The sequence below is a fragment of the Myotis brandtii genome, unplaced genomic scaffold (genome assembly GCF_000412655.1).
Source record: "Myotis brandtii unplaced genomic scaffold, ASM41265v1 scaffold453, whole genome shotgun sequence".
NCBI lineage: Eukaryota > Metazoa > Chordata > Mammalia > Chiroptera > Vespertilionidae > Myotis > Myotis brandtii.
The window spans coordinates 889,919-913,549 of record NW_005367314.1 but is presented as its reverse complement, the minus strand read 5'-3'; the positions used below and the strand labels follow the sequence as shown (position 1 = coordinate 913,549).

At 37.5% G+C, this 23,631-nt stretch overlaps 1 protein-coding gene across 1 annotated transcript; it reads left to right on the top strand.

The window, feature by feature from the left end:
- On the top strand, positions 1-17,656 carry ALB (albumin). The gene is made up of 15 exons (XM_005874827.2): positions 1-121; positions 753-810; positions 1,663-1,795; positions 2,283-2,494; positions 3,252-3,384; positions 4,793-4,890; positions 7,112-7,241; positions 8,654-8,868; positions 9,996-10,128; positions 11,234-11,331; positions 12,977-13,115; positions 13,956-14,179; positions 15,571-15,703; positions 16,335-16,402; positions 17,637-17,656. Exons 1-14 carry the CDS (start codon positions 43-45, stop codon positions 16,374-16,376), a joined length of 1,827 nt encoding a protein of 608 aa, XP_005874889.1. The 5' UTR covers positions 1-42; the 3' UTR covers positions 16,377-16,402; positions 17,637-17,656.
- The last annotated feature ends 5,975 nt before the right edge of the window (positions 17,657-23,631 follow it).

The following is a 23,631-nucleotide window of genomic DNA, read 5'->3' as shown; positions in this document are numbered from 1 at the left end:
ATTCATCCTACCTTCCCTTCAAACCCACAAGCCTTTGGCAAGATGAAGTGGGTAACCTTTATTTGTGTTCTCTTTCTTTTCAGCTCTGCTTACTCCAGGGGTGTGTTTCGTCGAGATGCACGTAAGAATTCTATTTTTCTATTGTTCAAATTTATTTCATTTTACCAGTAAAAGAAAGTTTCAGTAAACCCTGCATCTTTAAAGAAGTAAGTTTTCCTTTAGCATTAATTTCTAGACTGTGACGATATTTTGTATTTGTGAACCTTTAGGAAGTTATCTTATAACTCTAACATCCTAAGTGAAAAAGAAGGTGGGGATTGTTTAGTGACTATCATTTCCCTCTGCATATGATGGGACATAGAGTGACTTAAACTTCACAGAATTAGTTGAAGATAGAATTCATAACTCAAAATTGCCAAAGCCCTATCCACTGCACCTTGATGCATTAAAACAACACAACTGTGTTGTTAGTCTTATAAATAAAATTTGTATTAATATTTTTCCTTCGTACTGTTCCCTCAGTAGCATTATATCTTATCCAAGTTTGAATCTAAAGCTATAAATATTTAATGATTTTTCAAATAGTATTGTTGGTGATGGAACATCTCTTGTTTAAAAGCAGAAGAAATAGTTCACTGTCATCCTGATATTTTCGAGCAAATGAATACTAAGTCAAATGGAGAGAAACATAAAAAGTAATATCATAACCAGTTGCTTTCTTCAGTATTTAAACAAATCTTTTTCCCCCACAGACAAGAGTGAGCTCGCTCATCGGTTTAAGGATTTAGGAGAAGAATATTTCAGAGGCCTGTAAGTTAAAATATTGAAGAGTCAAATGTAATGTTTCTAACAGCATTGGTTATTATTCTGAAGTTCTTACATCCCCCTGTCATCAGAGTCCAGACTCTAGAACAGTATTTTCCAGTAGAATTTTCTGCATTCATGAAAATATTCCATATCAGTGTTAACCAATGTGCTAGCCACTGGCCACACATGGTTGTTGAGTACTTTGAACTTGGCAAATGCAACTGAGAATCAAAAGTTTAAATTGTATTTAATTTTAATTAATTTAACTATATAGTCACACGTGGCTGATGGCTACTGTATGGGGAAGTGTAATAGCTCTGGAACTCTTACATAAGGGGAAAGACTTTAAAATATGGTTCCTTTCCCAGCACACTCTCAGGTTCCTTTACCTAGCAAATAGATCTGTCATTTCTATTGAGCATTTTAATATGTTTTTAATTTAGTAAAGAATGAGAAAATAGTTTATTTTTTAAAGGTCAATTTCATTCTATAGCCTGATTAAAGGAGATGTATGTATGATTTTGGTTTTTTGTTTTAAATAGTACAAGGGCCTATGTAATGCCCCTCATCTTAACAATTATATCTATTTAGAATGTATGTTGCTTGCTTGGTATGTGTTCATCTACTCACATATGTATTTGATTATGGTGGAAACACATATCCTCTTTGCTTAAAAAGCCACACATACCTGTTTAGGCATCAGATGATTGCTGATGTGAATAGTCTTTCAAGATAATAGTAAGATGCAAAAAATACTATAGGACATATACTGATAACACAATTTGTTCTCTAGCATAGCAACCTATTTTGTATTCAAGTTTTATTATACCAATCTGTGTATGTCCTGTGTTTCAGGGTGCTGGTTACCTTTTCCCAGTTTCTCCAGCAATGCCCATTTGAAGAGCAAGTGAAGTTAGCCAAAGAAGTAACTGACTTCGCAAAAACATGTGCTGCTGACGAGTCAGCTGAAAATTGTGACAAGTCACTTGTAAGTACATTGTGATTTTGAATGTTATTTCTTCTTATTTTAAGTAACCCTGAGCACTACAAAGGGCAAACACCCCATTTTGGCTTTCTCTGTTATCACTAAATGACCATATTTGTAAGCAACACTCACAAATTGGTAGTGTTTCTATCGTTTCTTCTATGATAGAGGCATTCTAGCTATGCCTACAGTTCTAAAGCTTTTCTTTATTGAGACCACACACAATGGCCATAGTGTATTTAAATACACTTTCTTCTCTAATGTGCCCTTCTATTGTATCCACTGTAACTAACAGTGTGGTAGTTACTTCTTAAAAAATTACACATAGATTATCAAGTCAGGGGAAACTCTCTAAATTGAGGAAAAAAGTGGGTTGTTATATCATTTCCTCGCCAAGATTTACCAGTTTGTAACATTTTTAATACTGTTCTTTGGGTGTAAAAAAAATAAAACACTGCCTAGCAATTTGAAGCCTCTGTCTTCCATTTAGCACACCCTTTTCGGAGATAAATTGTGTGCGGTCGCATCTCTTCGTGACACCTATGGTGACATGGCTGACTGCTGTACAAAAAAGGAACCCGAGAGACACGAATGCTTCCTGAAACACAAAGATGATAACCCAAACCTGCCTGCATTGGTGAGACCAGAGCCCGATGCATTGTGCACTGCCTTTAAAGAAAGTGACCAGAAGTTGTTGGGATCGTAAGTAAATCAGATTTTTTAAATCCTCACCAGAGGATATATTTTTATTGATTATATATAGAGAGAGAAAGGGAGAGAGAAAGAGAGAGACATTGATTGGTTGCCCGCAGAACCAACGCCCCCCCACCCCTCCCCAACTTTGGTGTAGGAGAGGATACTCCAACCAACTGAGCCACCCACCCAGGGCAGGAATCAGATATCTGTACTTCAACATTAAAAATTATAAAATAGGTCAAGACTCATTATAACAACTACTATAAAAATATTTTCAACATTAAGACTTAGAAGCTTTTGATCTGATGACAAATTCAAAGAAATACTATTTAATGCTATAAAATTTTACACAATAAAAAATTTGATCAGTCATCTGTTGGAATTCATTGAAATAAGATATGATCTCTATGGAAAATATTAACAGTTCCCTTTTCCCTGGCAATACCCGCATGCTAGTTGTTCACTACTTAGGGACGTCCACATTAAAATATTATGAATTAACTTCATTTGGTTATTGCCAGAATTAACTTTGGTTATTGTCAGAATTAACTTCATTTTACTGTATATATGTACATATAAGTTTAACCTTTTTATTGACTTAAAAAATGACAAAGGCAAGGTCATGATGTGCAAATTGGTTTAATTGGTAAGTTAGATGTCTTTGAGTTTTGGAGTTTCTAGGGAAATTGTTGATAATAATTGTCCCTGTAATCTTGTCTGCTACAGAAAAAATGACTGCCTGTTCTTCTTTTTAAAATTTTAGATACTTATATGAAGTTGCCAGGAGACATCCTTTCTTTTATGGCCCAGAGCTCCTTTACTCTATTCAAGAATATAAAGGAGTTTTGACAGAATGCTGCGAAGCTGCTGACAAAGCCGCCTGCCTGGGCCCAAAGGTATGCCCAGCAGAACAGAAGAGCCAGTTCAGACTCAAACCTCAGATTTGGGGCATCTTATGTAGAGCACCTAAGTCTCTGATATAAACTTCTTTACCTTCAAAAAAGCCTTCCTTACTCTTACCCACCCCAAAGATTCTTCACCCTCTTTGAAGGCCTGTGACATCCTCATTCCTCCTTCTAAGTTTTACCCCCGTGAATCTCATAGAGAACCACTGTGTATGTGTTTAAATACCCTCTTCTTTTTATAGTGAAACTAGAGGCCCAGTGCACAAAATTCCTGCACTCAGGGGGGGTGGGGTCCTTGAGACTGGCCTGTGCCCTCTCACAGTACAGGAGCCTTTGGGGGATGTCCAACTTCCAGCTTAGGCCCACTCCCCAGGGGGAGTGGGCCTAAGCTGTCAGTCAAACATCCTCAGCGCTGCCGCAGAGGCAGGAGAGGCTCCCGCCACCACCACTGCGCTCACCAGCCGTGAGCCCAGCTTCTGGCTGAGCAGTGCTTCCCCTGTGGGAGCGCACTGATCACCATGGGACAGCTCTTGAATTGAGCATCTGCCCCCTAGTGGCCAGTGTGGGTGATAGCGACTGGTCGTTCTGCTGTTCAGTCAATTTGCATATTAGCCTTTTATTATATAGGATAAAGAAACTAATTTGTAAAATTGCACAGCAAAGAGCCACAGTTTTTGTTTATCTTTTTAAAAATATTTTATTGATTATTTTACAGAGAGGAAGGGAGAGGGATAGAGAGTTAGAAACATCGATGAGAGATAAACATCTATCAGCTGCCTCCTGCACACCTCCTACTGGGGATGTGCCCACAACCAAGGTACATGCCCTTGACCGGGATCAAACCTGGGACCTTTCAGTCCGCAGGCCAACGCTCTATTCACTGAGCCAAACCAGTTAGGGCAGTTTTTGTTTATCTTTTCATGAATCTTTCCTATGGTGGAGGAATTCAAAATGGAGAATTTCACTGCTTCTAGAAGCCTGGGTTTTTTCATTCATTACATAAATATTTATTATGTACTCATCATCTTTTCTAGGGAGTTTATTAATGTGAGAGTTGGTGAAGGAGGGATTGAAATGAATTTATGCAAAATTAAGAAATAAGTAAAATTATATTCCCCGGGATGTTAGTGTACTCTGTTCTTCTACCTTTCCTGTCAGTTCCCTTTTCCCTGGCAATGCCCCCATGCTGGGTGTTCACTACCTGGGGCATCCACTCTGACCAGACTGATTTTCCCTCTCACTATATAGCAAATTAATTATTTGCCAACAGTGAATACTTGGGAATTTAGGTGTATAATATGTCTTTAAAATTTAACTTATCATAGTCTTATCTGAACTTACGAAGGGGTGTTTCATATAGAGCTTTAAAATATATTTTCAAAATTATTTATTTTTGCAGCTGGATGCCTTGAAGGAAAAAGTACTGGTTTCAGGTGCCAGACAGAGACTGAAGTGTTCCAGTCTCCAGAAATTCGGAGACAGAGCTTTCAAAGCATGGTATTTAAAATTTAGCTTTTGTGTGTTATAATGATGTAAACGATGATGGTTCAGTTGATGAAATTGTACTTTCATATGAGTTATTTTCCTTAATCTTCACATGAGGATATGTTTTTATTGATTTTTTTTAGCAAGAGATGGAGAGAAAGAGAGAGGGAGGGAGAGAGAGGGAGGGAGGGAGAGAGGGAGAGCGAGCGAGAGAGAGAGAGAGAGAGAGAGAGAGACATCGATGTGAGAGAGAAACATGGATCAGTGCTTTCCCAATCAGGGCAGAAACCAACCTGCTACCTAGGTGTGTGACCTGATCAGGAATCAAGCTAAAACCCTTTGGGGCACGGGATGATGCTCCAACTAACTGAGCCATCCAGCCAGGGAACATTAATATGAGTTTTTACACAGTGCTTTCATGTATATCCTTCTTGTTATCTAAAAGGCAGAAATTTAACAGAAGTGAAAAATCAGAGCATAATTGACAATTCATCATTATTTTTATTATGTTTTCAAAGTAGTAAAAAAATTAGAGGATATATTTTTTTTGGTAATTCTATGACAGTTATTTAAACTCCCATTTATTTATAAAGACTAGAGATCCTATTCTTTTTTAAAAATAATTTTTATTTTTCAATTATAGTTCACATACAATATTATATTGGTTTCATATGTACCCCAGTGATTAGACATTATAACTTACTAAGTGATCATCCCAATAAACCTTGTCCCCATCTTTAGTTATTAGAATATTGTTGACTATATTCCCTAGGCCAGTGGTCGGCAAACTGCAGCTCGCGAGCCACATGCAGCTCTTTGGCCCCTTGAGTGTGGCTCTTCCACAAAATACCACGTGCGGGCAAGCATGTACAGTGCGATTGAAACTTTGTGGCCCATGCGCAGAAGTCGGTATTTTGTGGAAGAGCCACACTCAGGGGGGCAAAGAGCCACATGTGGCTCGCGAGCCGCAGTTTGCCGACCACTGGCCTAGGCTGTGCTTTATGTCCCCATGATTATTCTGTTACTACCATTTTGTACTTAATCCCTTCACCTTTTTAATAGGGATTTTATTCTAATGGTCCATGATTTTTATACTGTTGTAGTCAGGGTCTGTTATTTAATTTTGTCTCCCCCAGCCCCCTGCAATTATCTGAAACAATCTGCTTGTTTATAAAGTTGTGATAATTAAATTCAGCTATCAAGATCACGTCTCATTTTCTCATAGTTCCAGCTCTGTTCTTAATTCATTGTTTTTGCCTGGACTTCTATTTTTATATTACTTAGCTGGTTCTAGGAATATCCTTCAACAACTGAGCCAAGAGCCCACTTCCTACCCTCATTCCAATTTCTCATTTGCTAGTCAACAGTTAATGAACATGAACAGAAGATAGAATAACAGACATTTTGCAAGGTTTCTAGAAACCATCATTTGTACTATCTTTGCCTGTCATGTCTATCATCTACACATTAAAATCTAACAAATAATTAAATAAAATCATCCAATGTGAAACAATGCACAATTCAACAGGCTGTGACTGGTTTTGGCGAAGAAGTATCTTTTATCAGATTTAGGCAAGTCTGAAATGATTTGTGAAAGCTCCTTTCACATCTTGTCATCAGGCTTAGAGACCGTGCTGAATCAATCTCTTGGTAAAAATATGTTAGACTCTATAATCTTGAAAATATATGAAATTAATTTTCTCAGTGTGCTTTGGAACTCAGGAAGAAGATAACGAGTTTGTGTGGCCCTTTCCAGTTTATAAAGTGCTTTCCTATGCATCATCTAATTTAATTCTCACCACAGTCCTTTGATGCAGCATGCTGTGTGTCTCTCCAGGGCGAAAGGTCAGAGATTCTAAGTAACTATCCTAGGACCACACTGATAATAAACAATAAAGTCAGATCTGCAAGTCAGATATGGGCTCCAAACTGGGTGCTTCTCAGATGTCACCTCTTTCAGAATGCCTCTTTGATTTCTGATTTTATGAATTGCTGACTTTTTTTCTACCCCCCACACACACTTAGAATAGAGAATTCTGCCCTAAAGAAACATTTTGCCTTAAGGTAACAATTTCATTTAGAAATAGCACTAAAATAAGAACGAATGAATTTTACAAATTATTTCTATATTTCATTTTGTCCTGAATTTTCTTGATAAAAGTAGTATTTTTCTGGTGCTTGCACATAAAATATTGGATGTTAATAAATTGTGATGGGTGAATTTTCTTTTTAGGTCCATTGCTCGCCTGAGTCAGAAATTTCCCACTGCTGAGTTCATAGAGGTTTCCAAGCTGGTGACAGATCTTACCAAAGTCCACAAGGAATGCTGCTCAGGTGACATGCTTGAATGTGCAGATGACAGGGTAAGGAATCCTCAGTATTCTCCTTGGTGACTTTGCCTTGGTAACATGCGCAGTGGGTACAATGAAGTTGCTTAGTGTAATTGGTGACAGCTGACAGTGAATTGAAATTGTCTTCTATGTCTAATATGCTCAATTCTTTCCCTGCCTTGTGGCATGCTATTTATTTATTTATTTATTTATTTATTTATTTATTTTTGTAAACCTGGCTATCCCACTCACAAAATGATCTGATAAATACATTCACTAATTTCTAACTCCTTTCAGTCGTATTCTGAGAACAAAAGCTTAAACTGAAGTAGGACAGCAGCAAAGGTAGTTTCCTAAGAAAAATTTTTGGGACTTGGGTAGAATTGGAGAAGTGCTGGTACCTGAAGAGATCTTTGCATATCATGTAACTTTTCTCTACATATCCTCTCTTAATATACAAATATTTAGCACAATATCTATGTCCCCAAAATGTAAATACATGACCAAATATCAGAATCCTAATCTCTCAGAACACTTTCTGGAAAATTTAAGGCAGATTACACAAAATTTACATGTGTAAGTAGGGCCTGTGGCTATGCTTTTGACTAATATTCCAAAAATCCTTCACACTTTATTTAGTTATTTGCTTTCAAAATGCCTGCATTTAATGTTTGGGAATATTTGGAAAAACAACATTTTTTTATTACAGTTGACATTTAATATTATTCTGTATTAGTTTCAGATGTACAGCACAGTGGTTAGAAAAATCATATACTTTATAGTACAGACGAGCCCCCCCACCCCATGTTTCCCACACATAGTCATTAGGATACTATTGACCATATTCCCTGTGCTGTAATTTACATCTCTGTGACTATTCTGTAGCTATAAATTTGTATTTATTAATCCCCACATCTTTTTCATCCAGCCCTCTACTATTGGGTTTTTTAAAAACATATTTTATTGATTTTTTTACAGAGAGGAAGGGAGAGGGATAGAGAGTTAGAAACATCGATGAGAGAGAAACATCGATCAGCTGCCTCCTGCACAGCCCCTATTGGGGATGTGCCCGCAACCAAGGTACATGCCCTTGACCTGAATCGAACCTGAGACCCTTCAGTCTGCAGGCCGACACTCCATCCACTGAGCCAAACCGGCCAGGGCATCTACTATTGGTTTTTAATTTTGAAACTTAAGTGCCTTAACAATAGAAATATAAATTTAATAAATAACTGTTACTGACTAGGTTTTAAACAAGTGAAAATATTTTCGTAGTTCTGAGTCTCCAGATTTCTGAGCATAGACTGAAAATGTTCATAGAAGGCAGGTTGGTATGTACATGGTCTTAGAATACAGTGGACGTGTTCTGCCAACATAATAAAAGTCTGGAAAAAAGTATAGGGATGTCAGTTTACTTTGAACAATTTTCATCAACTTGCTTATAGGCGGATCTTGCCAAGTATATGTGTGAAAATCAAGATTCAATCTCCAGCAAATTGAAGGAATGTTGTGCTAAACCTCTGTTGGAGAAATCCCAGTGCCTTGCTGAGGTGGAAAATGATGATTTGCCTAGTGACTTGGCATCATTAAATGCTGATTATGTTGATGATAAGGATCTTTGCAAAAACTATAAGGAGGCAAAAGATGTCTTCCTGGGCACGTAAGTGGATAAAGAATGATCCTTTCATAGCTTTCAATGGCTCTGAGGATTTAGAAAACAGTTCTAGGCTTTCCTTTGGAGTTGTTACAATTGTTGCCTGCAGTGCTACTTTATCCTTCCCTCTCTGAGCTTTTACATTTTTTTGGGGGGGGAATACAAATTAATTAGTTTTTAAGTATAGTCATAAAATTATACCTGCTCATAGCAAAAAATCAATTGAGGAGAGTACAAAGTAATAAGTAGAAGTTTCTGTCATCCCCTCATTCTTTAGTCCTCTGATATATTTCTGGAATTACCTCTAGAAACATTTTGCATATACATAAATTATATACAGAGTATTCACTAATTCATTCAAAGAGAATTTCTTGAACTTACCATGACATACACAGATGAATATAAGCCATGCATCTTTATATCACTGTATCTATCTGACAACAGAATAGATGTATAAAGAGAAGTATGGAGTCTGCTACCAGGTACTTTAATTTGTTTGTAAAGACCAGATGTTCAGTAGCATGACAAGGCAGCATACAATTAAATGATAAAATAAATGATTATATGTAATCAGTTAGTGGTGATAAACTTTTGAATTTTATTATTGGATTATAATAGTATTCCGTGCACTAAATAATATTTTACAAAATTATGTACCCTTCAAGATTTCACTCATACAGAGAGGAAACTAAAAACGTAAGAATATCTATCTATCATCTATCTATCTATCTATCTATCTATCTATCTATCTATCTATCCCTTTCTGAGATGTAGTCCAAATCAAACAAAATAAACATAATAACAGGTGTCATTGATCAAACATTTTATATATGCCAGTGTGTGCTATGCATGCATTATGACATGTATTTCTCACAATTCACCTTCTAAAAAAGGAGGGAACTAAGGTTCTGATAGTTTTAATCAGTTGCCTAAGGTGATAGAGTAAAGTAAGTATTAGAGCAAGAATTTGAATGAAGGTAGCTTTACTCTGAACCCTAGCCCTTAGCCACCAAGGTTTATTGCACGTGTTTGGTCAAATCGAACCTTTGGGTATGAGTCATGCTTGTGGTTAGTTAGGTGATTTTTCTTGCTTCTTTGTTCAACTAAGTCTATTTTATTTTCATCTTGATTAGGTTTTTGTATGAGTACTCAAGAAGGCATCCTGACTACGCTGTCTCATTGCTCCTGAGACTTGCCAAGGGATATGAAGCTACACTGGAGAAGTGCTGTGCCTCCGATGATGCTCATGCATGTGTTTCCAAAGTGGTAGGTTTCTCAAAGCTCTTTGACTGGTGATTCCAATCATAAGAGAGAAAAATAATGCCAGAAAGCAATATGTTATATAATGCAATTGAGATATTCTCTTGAGATAATTTCAATTTTGTGCCCTTAAACATTTTAGGGAAAATGGCCTCAATAGACTAGTTAATAAAAACTAGAGTAGTCTATTAAAAAAAGGCTCAGGAAAGAGCAAGCTCTAATTTAAAAAATATTGACCACATCTTTCCTCTTTTTCACAGTCCTGAGAACAAAATAAGATAAAGCAAATGTAAATTTAAAGTGATATAACTCAGATATGAAGAAAATTAACCTGATTTCAAGATTTATCTAGTATCGAAAATTAGTATCGTAAGGAAGGTTGTGAAATCTATTCATTTAGAATATTTTAAAATCTTTTTGAGAAGGTTTAGGAATGGTTTTATAAGAAATTTAGTAAGTTGAGAAAATCAGTTCTGGAGGATTTTTAATATATTTTGCTATGCTAAAATGGGATTTTTTTTTTTAGCAGGTTTAGGATATTTAACACTTTCAACATTTGGAGTGGTTTCCATTTTTTTTTTCTTTACCAAGAACCTGCTATATGCCAGTCACCATGCTGGATCCTATGCCCAAAATATAATAATCTCTTACTTCAGAGAGCTTAGGATCCAACTGGAGAGATGGATCAAAAATAATAGTGCTTATAGCCATAGCTATAATTTATTGAGCTTTTACTGTGTTCCAAGAACTTTTGTAAGTTCATTAGCTCAGGTGGTTTTCACAGAGCATTCTCTGGGATGGTACCATCTTCATCCCCATTTTAGAGGTGAGGTTTCTAAAACTTGGTGATCAGAAGTAAAGTTCCACAACTAGGAAAGGAGTTGGATGACCTCGCTTAAAAACTAGCAGTCACACTCCAGAGCTTGAATATTCTTAATCACTTATACTATGCAGTGTGGATGTATTGTAACAGGTTTGGCATCAAAGGTTTTTTTACATGACTTTGGGCAGAAGGGTTGAAGAAGGCTCTCATTCTGCCTATAGGGGCAAAAAGCATCCTGCATCTGGTCCCTGGGTGGAACCCTGTAAACACAATTCTTTTATTTTTCAGTTTGATGAACTTAAGCCTCTTGTGGAGGAGCCAAAGGCATTAGTCACAAAAAATTGTGAAACCTTTGACAAACTTGGAGAGTATGGCTTCCAAAATGCGTACGTATTTTTGTTTTTGACTAATGTCATTCTTGATCAATTTGTAGGTTTTTTAAATTTTATTTTTATTTATTTTATAAAAATTTATCTTTATTGTTGAGTCTTACAGTTGTCCCCTCTTTCTCCCCCATTTTACCCATTCTACCCACTCCCCTCTCCCAAGGCCTTCACCACACTATTTTCTGTGTTTATGAGTTATACATATATGAGCATATGTTTGGTTAATCACTTCCTGCCCCCCTCCCCTGCCCTCTGAGATTCGTCAGTCTATTCCATGTTTCCATGTCTCTGGATCTTTTTTAGTTATCAGCTTATTTTGTTTACTAGATTCTATATATAAGTGAGATCAATTATACACACACACACACTACGGGCCCAATGTATGAAATTCATGCAAGAGGCTCTGCCCCCGCATGCCACAGTGGCCACCTCAGCCCTCACAGCCCCAGCTACATCCGGAAGGATGTCCAGTCTAATGAGCATATTATGATATATATATATATATATCCTTGATTAGAACTTTTGATTATCACCTGTCATAGAACTTTTAATCATGAAAATATAGTATATATTTCTAATCCCTCTCCATCAAGAAAGACTGGAGAATGAGAGATAAAATAGTTGATGGGTTAAAGAGACCTATATTTGAGTTCAGTTTTAAAAATTAGCCTCTTGAGACTGGGAAGGAAAATACTAAATATTTTGCTATCGGAACTGAAGATGCCCTCTGAAGGTTAAGTAATAGTTTATGGACAAAAAAAAAAAAAAAAAAGAGAGAGACACAGCAATGCTTTCCAGAATAGCAAATAGTTGGATTTGAATAGCAGTGACTCAAGAAGTAATGTAATATATGAGTTGATAATATCCTGATCTAATAGAGCCTTACCTGAGAAGGTAAAGACAATAGGGACACATCATTAGGTAGATATTTACTGATCAATGTCAACACTCTTCTAACTGTGGGTGCTAGAGATAGCAATAATTAACAAGTCTCTTCCCTTGAGTAGATTACAGCCATACATTGCCTTTCAATGGTGGTTGGAATTCCTAATAAAGGATTGTTACATGCTAAATCTCATGCCAGGTTGATGGCATACTTTTTCTTTTAATCCCTGAACCATTCCTATTGAGTCAGGTACATATCCTCTCATTTTATAGATGAAAAAACTCATCCATATCTTTCTAATTTAGCACAGTGCTACTAAACAGAGGTGGGCAAGATTAGCATTACAGTTGTAAATAAGCTAAACACAGAGTTAATAAAGCTGTAGTAATAATCCTAACCTGCATATCTTTTTCCATATGAACAACTGTAAACCTACTTCAGCCCACCCCTGCATATTAAACTCTCAGTAGGTTTTATTGAAAGAAAGAAGCAATTAATAAATGCATCAATGTCACTGAATTATAGTAAGCTAAGTCACTTTCCTAAAATTATACAGCAGAGCTGGAATTCAAAGTTAGGCTTACCTAGTTGCTTAGGAAAAGGTCTTCCCCCATTCTACCCCACCAACCAAAAGATGGAGAAAATTTTAAGAATGGAAAATAATTGTAATTTATTTTGTATAATGGTTCTTTGCTTCACCTACTATGTTAGAAAAAAAGTTTCTTGCCTGGTTGAAATACAAAGAGTCTTTTGTTACAGGCTCTTAGTTCGTTACACGAAGAAACTACCCCAAGTGTCAACTCCAACTCTTGTGGATGTCTCAAGAAAACTAGGCAGAGTGGGCAGTTACTGCTGTAAGCTTCCAGACGTAAAAAGAATGGGTTGTGCTGAAGACTATGTAAGTCCTTTAAAATATAATAAGTCAATAATGATGAATTTTGCCTTTAGATATTTATAAAGTTAACTTTCAGAAGCAGGAGTGAACTAATGTGTGTGTGTGTGTGTGTGTGTGTGTGTGTGTGTGTGTGTGTGTGTATGTGTAGGATTTGGTTGCCTACATTATCCTGACCATCAGAATGAGGATTGAGACAAGACCCTGAAAATGATAAATTATTCTGAAAAAATCCATGAATATTTAATGCTTCATCCTGGCATTTAAGAAATTTTACTTTTGGTCGGGGAGGAGGGTCTTCCCTTTAATGTATCAGTATAAGACTGCTTTCTCCCATTCCTACACATGTCTTAGGTATCATCTCAAATTATTTTAATGAATTATTTTCTCAAATGTAGACATGGATTATTCTGCAAATGCAGACACCTAAAAGACAAATGACTTTTTTAAAAAAATTTGTCTTTATGTCTGAAATTATTACAGATGTTTCCCTGTTTCCTCCCATTGACCCCCTCCTTCCCACTTCTGCCCCCGCCCCAGGCCTTCACCTCACTATTCTCTGTGTCCATCCGTTATGCATATATATGCATACAAGTTCTTTAGTTAATCTCTTCCTGCCCCCCCCCCAACCTTGCCTCTGAGATTCATCAGTCTGTTCCATGGAAGATCTATTTTGATCATCAGTTTATTTTATTCATTAGATTCCACATATAAGTGAGATCAATCTTGCATTCAGTGTTGCTAGTTAAAATACAACACTTCTTTTGGTCCATTGAAAAGTAGGAGTTCATGGACAACTTTTCATTATGCTTCTTTTGAATTTCTGCTCTACTTCCTGCTCTTCAGCTGTCCGTGGTCTTGAACTGGTTGTGCGTGTCCCACGAGAAGGCACCAGTGAGCGACAGAGTTACCAAATGCTGCACAGAGTCATTGGTGCACAGACGGCCATGCTTTTCTGCTCTGGAGGCTGATGAAACCTACGTTCCCAAAGAATTTAACGCTGATACATTCACCTTCCATGCAGATGTATGCGCACTTCCTGTGCCTGAGCAACAAGTCAAGAAACAAACGTGAGGAGAATTTCATTCCTGCATATGTTTGTAATCTTGATAGGGAGAACTGTCAATTGAATGGGCAAAATTTTCTTAAGTAGTGATTAAATTCCTTAGAAAAAAGGACTTAAGTATTGGCCTTTTTAAAGGTGATAAAAGTGTCAAAATTAAAATGGATAGGTTTTTGTTCTCTTACCAAAACAAACAATAACAACAAAACCATATTATAATTTTCTATAGAAATCATTCCGAATAATCATGTGGATAAAGGCTCCATAAGTAATAAGAATAATATCTTAGGACAGATCCAGTAGAAAAAGCTTAGCAATTAATTGATTCATTTGTGAAGATAGCAAATTAGTTAGTAGAAGTCTTAGAAGAATTTATTCCTAGGAATATGTGATTATTTTAAATTTGTCCTATGGCAACCCACAGGCAAGGCAAACCTCCAAGATGTAACTTTTGAGAATGAAATTTGGATGAAAAACATCTAGAAATGCGAGTTCCGAAGCATGACTCTCTGCTGCTGTCACTAGGGGTTAGATAGGCAACGTAAAGTTGCTGTCGTTTCTGGTGGGTTCTGATCATGGCCATACACTTAAGAGGAATATTGCAAAACTTGTGCTCACACGACTCTCTAGCACTATTATCTGTGCAGACGTCAATGAAAGAGAACCACCAGCTTACATGAGTTTGGATAGTCTTGTTTCCCATGGCCTCTACATATTCATTTTGAATGGGCCAATTAAAGACCAAAATATAGATTCTTGGATTAAAAAATTTAAAAAAATTTTAAATTGATTTCAGAGAGGAAAGGCGAGGGAGACAGAAACAACAATAATGAGAGAGTCATTGATCGGCTGCCCCTGCACACCCCACATGGGGATCAAGCCCACAACCAGGCATGGGCCCTGACCAGGAATCAAACTGTGACTTCCTGGTTCGTAGGTTGATGCTCAACCACTGAGCCACGCTGGCTGGGTTTTGATTAAAAACTTTTAAATGGAGTCCAAGATAATTAAGCTTTTAAAGATCATTTTTAGCTCTTAAATTGCTATAAGCTTCAACATGGCACACATTTAAAATTCTGAATACTTTCTAAATGCAATAACATAATCATTTCTAGAGATTCAACTGAAAAGAGATTTATTGATACTACAGATGTTAAACAATTTGCATTGATGATTTTATTTGAACCTTCCACCAACCCCATGAAAGTAGATTTTATTCTCCTCCTTATGGAAATGAGAATATTGAATTTTATAGTGGTAAGCCTGGGCCTCAAGCTCAGAGTTGCCTGGCTCTAAGACTTAAGATCTCAAACAACAGTACTACTGTCTTTAGCATCTTCATTTTTCTCTATGTGAGTAACCATTTCCCTGTTTTGTTTTCATTTCATTTAAATGCAGTGCCCTTGTGGAGCTGTTGAAACACAAGCCCAAAGCCACTGAGGAACAACTGAAAACTGTTATGGGAGATTTCACAACTTTCTTCGAGAAGTGCTGCGCAGCTGCTGACAAAGAAGCCTGCTTTGCAGAGGAGGTGCTGGAGTCTTCATTTTAATATGCATAGTGCCCTTTGCTGCTGCTGGCTCAGGCTAGGGCTTAGGGGACTCTGTATCTGAAGGACACTTGTACATGGGGCCCAGGAATTTTATTCTGCATACAGTGGTCTGAAAAAAATGGCTTAAATTAATTCTTTTTAAAAATCCCCTGCTAAACTGAAGCATATTATTAGATATTTGTAGTATTTGTTCTGTTTCCAAAGTTGGGTCACTTATGAATTCAAACAGAAATATTGAGAAGTTCTGAAACCTTTTTGGTAAAGACATCGTTAAACCAAAACCATAATTTATTTAAGTATTTTCTTTCCAAGTATTGGTTTGCAACTTGGTTGAATCTGAGTGCTTGACTTCACAGGCGGGTGGGAAGTTTATATTTAAATGTCTGGGTCATTTACTATTTTTTCTGTACAACTTGAGAGTAATGTTTTTATTGCTTTGGGTGCAATGGGTGTTCATAAGTTTCCTTCTAGAGATTCTAGTACTAAGCTGGTATTGAAGGATGTGAAACATGGAAAGTTATTTTGTAATCATCAATGGCTGTATAAATGGTCATTTATCCTAATAGTGATGCTAATACTTCTCCCAAATTTCTCATTTCTTTGCATTCAGGGTCCAAAACTTGTTGCTTCAAGTCAAGCTGCTTTAGCCTAAAAACAACACACTCACAAGCATCTCAGGTAATATTCTCTGGATTGTCTTTAAGAAATTAATTATAATAGTTAATATTAAAATAGCTAAGAGCCGTATGGACTAGTGGCAATCACTGTTTTAAGGTCTTTGTATATATTAGCTTATTTAATTTTCACAATAGTTTTCTGAATTGAGTTCCATTATAATTCCCATATTACAGATGGGAAAATGAAAGCACAGATCAAAGCATAGACGAAGTAGTTTACTCAAGGATCACCCAGCTTCTGAGGTGGAACTACAATTAAAAATTGAAACCAGAATGTGATAGTTAATCACTGTCCTGTTCTGACCTAGTGTGACACAGTAGACAGCCATTCAACTAAGCAATGATTCAGAGCAGATTACTTCAGGTATTAGGCAAGATGATATGCATTTTTGAAGGTTAAAAAAAGTTGAATGATGATGATTTCACAAGGTTCAACTTAATAGCTCAATAACAAATTAATGTCATTGGAGAGTATGAGAAATCTACTATGTGAATTCCTACTTAATAGTAAGTAATCTGCTACAAGGTTTCCATTGTGTCAACATGTTGAGTTTTAATAGACTTTCTCTTCTTCGGATAAAAAGGCCCACTTTAAAATTTAGATGTTTGACCATAAACATGTTTTATCCATTTTGGTTGTAATATTTTGAGGGAAATTAAAATATATAAAATTTCTTTTTTCATGAAAAATCAGTTGTGCAACATTTTTCTGAGCATTAATTCCTTCTATATTTTCTAAACCGACCGTGATGCTTATTCCACTAACTGGACTTTAACTTACTCTTTGCCACATGATAATACCTACATATTGTGCATTCAGACAAGGAAGAACTTGCTGTCTCTGCAAATTGGTTGTTGTAAAATGTGGTTTGTTTCAGTCCTAAATGGCAATTAACTTGGAGAAGATACCTTGTATGTTTGTAATTAGTATAGGTAAGAAACAGCTCTTACGTAAATGACTCTGAGGAGTGATTATGAAAGCTTGTGACTTTGAATAAGTATGAAGTCATCAGTGATGAAGAGAGGACTTTACAATACCTAGTGGGGTGTCTGCTCTCCTAGCTCAGCAGAAGAATTCAGCTGCCATGGGTTGAGGGCAAGCTTGACTTATTTTCATTGGTGAAAATTGGAAATTGCAGAAAGACAGTCTAAGCTATTTGACATTCATTTAAATAGATCTAAAAAACGCATGCCATTTTATAAATGGTACTTATATTTGCCCTTTTGTTTTTCAGTTTACCCTGAGAGAAAGAAAGAGAAATGAAGACCCAAAGCTTATTCATCTGTTTTTCCTTTCCTTTGGTATAAAACCACAGCCTCTCTAAAGTACATACATTTCTTTAAATATTTTGATTCCTTTCTCTGTGATGCAATTAATAAAAATATTTTAAAAAATTAATATAATGGCTCAGGACTGTTATTTTTCTTTTTTTCCCAATCTTTAATTTCAGGACTGTTATTTTTCGAAGAATAGTTGCCATCTTGAAAATTTTGTAGGTTCTGTGAAAGTCTCTGTTTTCCTCCACTTCATAGGAGGACTTCTCATTCCTAATGAGTTAATTAGTTAAAAGAAACATTAATACTCTTCTGAATTGTGGATTATGAACATTGAAAGTAATATTTCAGCATTATTGTACCAGTAGGGTATATGAAACATGCCATTCATTTACTATTAGAACACTCTAAGAAATGTGAGACAATAAAGCTAGAGATCATTGTAAAGATAGTTAATTTATTTGGGAAATAAACCCTGACCCTAGAAGAAATGTAACAGTCTAGGATGACAGTACATGAAGAGTGTAAGAAACTTAACAAGTTTGTAGAAGCATTAGTGGAAGAGGGAATTGGGAGATCTGGACAAACTGCCCTCATGTGGACACAAGATGGCCTGCAGGGGAGGGCAGTTGTGGGCATTCAGGCCAGCAGGGGAGGGCAGTTGGGAGGGACCAGGCCTGCAGGGGAAGACAGTTGCGGGGGGGGGGAGACCCAGGCCTGCAGAGGAGTACAATTGGGGGGGACCAGGCCTTCAGGGGAGGGCAGTTAGGGGCAGTTGGGTTGGCAGGGGAGCAGTTAGGCATCAATCAGGCTGGCAGCGGGGTGGTTAGGGGGTGATCAGGCTAGCAGGAAGAAGTGGTTAGGGGCAATTAGGCAGGCAGGCAGGCAAGCAATTGGAAGTCAGCAGTCCTGGATTGTGAGAGGGATGTCCGACTGTCCATTTAGGCCCGATCTCACCGGGCAGTCAGACATCCCTTGAGGGGTCCCAGATTGGAGAGGGTGCAGGCTGCGCTCAGGGACACACACACACACACACACACACACACACACGTGCACGAATTTCGTGCGCTGGGCCTCTAGTATATATATGTCAAGATGTCATATTCAATATTGGGCCTCTTTTCCTGGGTCCCAGAAATAGTCAAGAATATCAGACCATTGTCTACAAACTTATGTACTTAAAAGTCCTTTATAGCCTTGTTTCTTTGTATAGTTTTTATTTTTATGTAATTGATTTCATACTGTATATGCTATTCCACAGCTTGTTTATTTTGTCCTTAATAATAATGCTTTATAGTTTCATTTTAAGTATGATTCTTGCAAATGATTTTGGTACCAAGTTAAAATGAAAAGCTCCTTTTGTATATGGATTTTTTAAAAATATATTTTATTGATTTTTTACAGAGAGGAAGGGAGAGAGATAGAGAGAAACATCAATGAGAGAGAAACATCGATCAGTCGCCTCCTGCACACCCCCCACTGGGGATGTGCCCACAACCAAGGCACATGCCCTTGACCAGAATCAAACCTGGGACCCTTCAGTCCTCAGGCCAACACTCTATCCACTGAGCCAAACCGGTTAGGGCTGTATATGGATTTTTACAATCCACGCCCTCCCCATCCACACCCAACCCCACTTTGGCCTCAAGCTGATTGTGTCAAATACTTTCCCCATTTGTTGCCATCTTCACAAAGGGCAAAGAGAGCCGGGGAGGGGAGGGAATGGAGATGGAGGGCTTGTTCAGGGCCTCAGAGGCTGACATAGAAGATTTTGAGTAAGGTGTTTCCACATAATTGGACCCACTAGATCTGAGCACCTTTGCCTGGATTTTTTGCAGTCCAATCACCAAATGGGAACTTAACACTCTTGTAAAAAACATTCCAAAATGTTGGACTTCTGGAGCCCAGCTTCCCCCAATTATTCATGGTCAGGTAAGTTCCCAAAATGTCCTGAACACTGGAGCCTAAGAGTGGTCCAGGAGACCAGTGCCCTCCCTGGTTCTGAGACAGCAGCTTGGAAAGTGCATTGTTCTGTCTGTCTGGCTCTCACTGTATGTCTTTTGCTTCACAATGTGGGAGACTGGGCAGCTAGAAACATGCAGATACACTGATGTGACTCGCTCTCTCTCTCTCTCTCGTGTGTGTGTGTGTGTGTGTGTGTGTGTGTATGAACTGTTCTCATTTCTCACCAGGAGGTACATAATATCCACATGATTTATCACCAGAGATTTTAAGATTGAGCACTTGGTTAAAGTAGAGATTGCCAGGTTTCTTCACTGTACAGTTACTACTTTTCCCTTTTCATATCTATTTTTGGAAGCAAGTCACTAAATTTAGTCACAGTCAAAGAGTGAGAGAGAAGATAAAGGTCTTGGAAGGATGAGTATCAACATATATATTCAAAATTATTTTGTAAAAAAGATTTGTCACTTCTTATATTTATTTACTCACTTATTTATACTACCATGAACTCATGTGTATTTACTTTATACTTTAGGTTATAATACAATACTACATTATTGATTTTTGTGATGTAAATTATTCCAGCGTTGGCTTTTGGGGTTCTCAGATAGGTTCCTTGTGTCTCTTTGACATGCCCCTGAACTTTGTATTTTGAACACATCTTAACTTTCTGGCACTTCTTTCTGGCAATGCCATTTCTTCAGGGAGCTTTGGTTCTGTTTACTACAGAGTGGTATTAGGAGCAAAGTTTTGAGCACTGGGTGTACTCATTGTTAATGGGGTATCACTGCTTCTAGACTGTTTCAGGGAACAGCTAAAAAATGTAGGTGTGTACACTAACCCATGCAAGTACACATACGTATAATTTTTTTAATGTATACATCTATCTGTCTATCAATCTGGCTAAATATGAACTCCTACTGATGTCTTTGACTCTGCTCTAGAACCACAGAGTTTATGCGCCTTCCCTTCTTGCTTATTTGTAATTTCTCTCCAACAGTGAAAAACTCGGTTCCCACTATCTACCATCCACTTACTTATTGTTCAACCCCAAGATACATGTGAAGGAGTTTCAGAATTGTTGACTCATACCTCCATGAGAAACAAATTTGTAACTAGAGTACAGTATTTATGTACACTTCCTTTTATCTTTAGCATTATAGTTTCCAGTCAAAACCTCATTTTTCAAAGTTTTGCAGCCTGCTTTTTCCTCTTCTTCAGTGAGATTTAGACTGGTGAATTTTGGGTGAATCACTCACATTGGACACAAGGTGAGCTTGGGGTCTGGGCTGTCTGGGATGATCTAAGTGTGTAGGCAGCTCTTTCCTGTCTCTGTACCAGTAGTATAGTCTCTGTCCACAGTACACAAAGGTGGCAGGTATCTTTACCCAGTGTCCTCCCTGGGTGTACACTGCTTACTGGCAACCAGGGAGGATACTGCAAGTCCTTCACAAACTTCACATCAAGTGTCATGCAGTTTTCATGGGTGGGCATGTCTATCACTTTTGAGGGCTTTGAAGGTCATTGCTCTGTAATGTCCCTGGGCTCTTCCAGTTGAAATCCTCTCTTGCCTCTGTCAGTGTGGTTGTTTTATGCTCCCCTGAGTTGGTCTTGAGCTCTTCCAAACATGCCTCATAGGAATGGGTCACTCTTCTTGCTTCACCACAGGCCCCTCACCTATCCTCTCTGTATGTGGAAGTCTGGGGTGCAGTTAACATGGACAGAGATCAAATTCTAAAAATGAAGTCATTATGGTCTAAGAGTTCAGGAAGAAAAAAGTGTTGGAAGATGTATTTGTGCTAAGAAAGGCATAAGAGTAAATTTAAGGTGACCTTGTATTTGTGGTTATCATCAATGAAACAGTGATAATTAAGGGAGTCATTGGGAGCTAGAATTCATGGTGATATGATGGAGGATGGATCATTATGAATAATGATAAGACAAATATTAAATATATAATAAAAGAGAACAATCCAGGCAAGAATATTTATTTGTTTTAATACAAACAATCTTCAAGAAATCACAGCACTGCTACCTTTTTCTTGAGATAGCATATTCAAAATTAGCCAGGAATGAGATGCACTTGACAATAAAGAAGGCAGTACCAACAAGAGATAGCACCTGCACCTGAATGGAAAGATATGGTGCCTGGACATTAGGAAGAATCATCATGTGCACATATTGGGCAATAAACAAGTATGTAATTGTTGCTTTTCTACTCATTATTCAAAATCTTAAGTGCCAAATTAATATAATTCACATTGGCCCATGCTGGTGTTGAATAAATCCAGAGGACATCATTAACGTAGAAAGGGAATGTAGAAGCCAAGGCTAGATGAGAAAAGTTAAGAAAGAAGGAGGGGGAGAGACCAAGGAAGGAGGTTGGTCAGGGCTCAACATGAGAAGAAAAGTCAGGTGGTGTTGATACAAGATGAAAGGCTCTTTCATGTTTGATTTCAAGTTCCTTGCTACAAACTAGTGTTGGGGTTCTTTGAAAAAGTGATTGAGAGGTAACCAATGTAGGGTTGAGGACAAAGAAGGAGTATGTATAGGAGAGAATATAAAGCATAGGTAAAGATAGACTTTAGCAGTACCAGGAAGTAAGAGCCAGAGTTATCAAGGATAAAGACAAGCAGTCCTCCATGACTCTTGAATTCTTAGAAATCTGGGAAGGATGGTGGTGATAATTCTGGTTGCTCTCCATACATGGGATCAGCATGGAGGAAAAGGGACTAAATCTAAAGGGTCAAGAAGACCCTATTGGGCTGGAGGACTCTGGGTACTTTCATCCTGCTAGAATGTGAATTATATCTAATTGATGGAGTTTGTTTTAAGCTCTACAACTTGTGACAAGACTCATCAGCTCCCCCCGCGCCCGCCCCACCACCAGGCCCTGTCCTCTTCTCAGATCTGTCCCAGGGCCTCTAGACCCTGAATGTCAGAGAAAATTATAAATGCAGAGGGGAAAAAAGATTTCAGTAATGCTCTGTGGTAAGTAGGGTATTTGTATAATATGAATTAGTGGGGCAATTAGTGATCCCGACCACAATAATCTGATTCAGGGCTGTTCATTTTCTACTACAAAGGTTCTGCTTTGTGCCAGACATTGTGCTAGGTACCATGGGACTCACAAAGATGAATCCTTTAATCCAACAAGTCACCGATCTTGGAAGAATTGCATAAGCTTACAAATGACTGCTATAAGGCCAAATGAGAAGTACCATGGAAAAACAACCAACCCTTCAAGCCAACAAACAAATAACAAAATGGATCCCAGGAAGAATACGTAGTCCAGTATTGTTTGAAGAGAAGTCATTTTCTAGCAATCACATGCATAGCTTACCTGCTGCGAAGAAGAGTACATATAATATTTATCATGAATACAATGCTAACCATGAAAGCAAGTGTTATCTTTTTAAATTGTCTCCTAGGTAGCAGATACTTTAAAGGCATTACTCCATCTATACATAAAAAAACACTCCAGGCGAAATATCGTTTTCATTATATATATGAGAAAAATAAGAATCAGAGAGATTAAATTATTTGCCTAATGTTATATGGCTAATAATTGACAAAGCCAGGATTAGAATCTGCCTGATACCAAAGTCCAGTTTACTGTGCTTTGCTGCTTCTGAGCAGTTTCACATATTGATGAAAAAGTAAACAGAATCAGAATTCAGGAAATGGAAAAGCATTTGATGTGCACTATGTACTTAGACCAAACTTTGAGCAATGACATATAGATCAAAGTATGTTTGCAGTTCGTAGAAAAAACTCTGGTTCGAAGCTCTTCTTTATTGCTGTCTCTTAAAATTTGGTGTTCCTTCAGGTGCCTATGTTCTCTACAATCTCTCTTTCTTCTTAATCACATGGCTGCAATAACCTTCTACAAGATGACGATCCCTGAATCTCTATTTCCAGCCTCAGTCTTGTGTGAGAGGGTAAGAATCGCTACTCAACTGCCGGTCAACTTCTCAACTTCAAGGTCTTAAA

Coding starts and splice junctions, on each gene's coding strand:
- ALB (XM_005874827.2), top strand. CDS start 43: ATGAAGTGGGTAACCTTTATTTGTGTTCTCTTTCTTTTCAGCTCTGCT. Junction 10,129..11,233: donor ATGCATGTGTTTCCAAAGTG/GTAGGTTTCTCA, acceptor TTTATTTTTCAG/TTTGATGAACTTAAGCCTCT. Junction 14,180..15,570: donor CAACAAGTCAAGAAACAAAC/GTGAGGAGAATT, acceptor ATTTAAATGCAG/TGCCCTTGTGGAGCTGTTGA.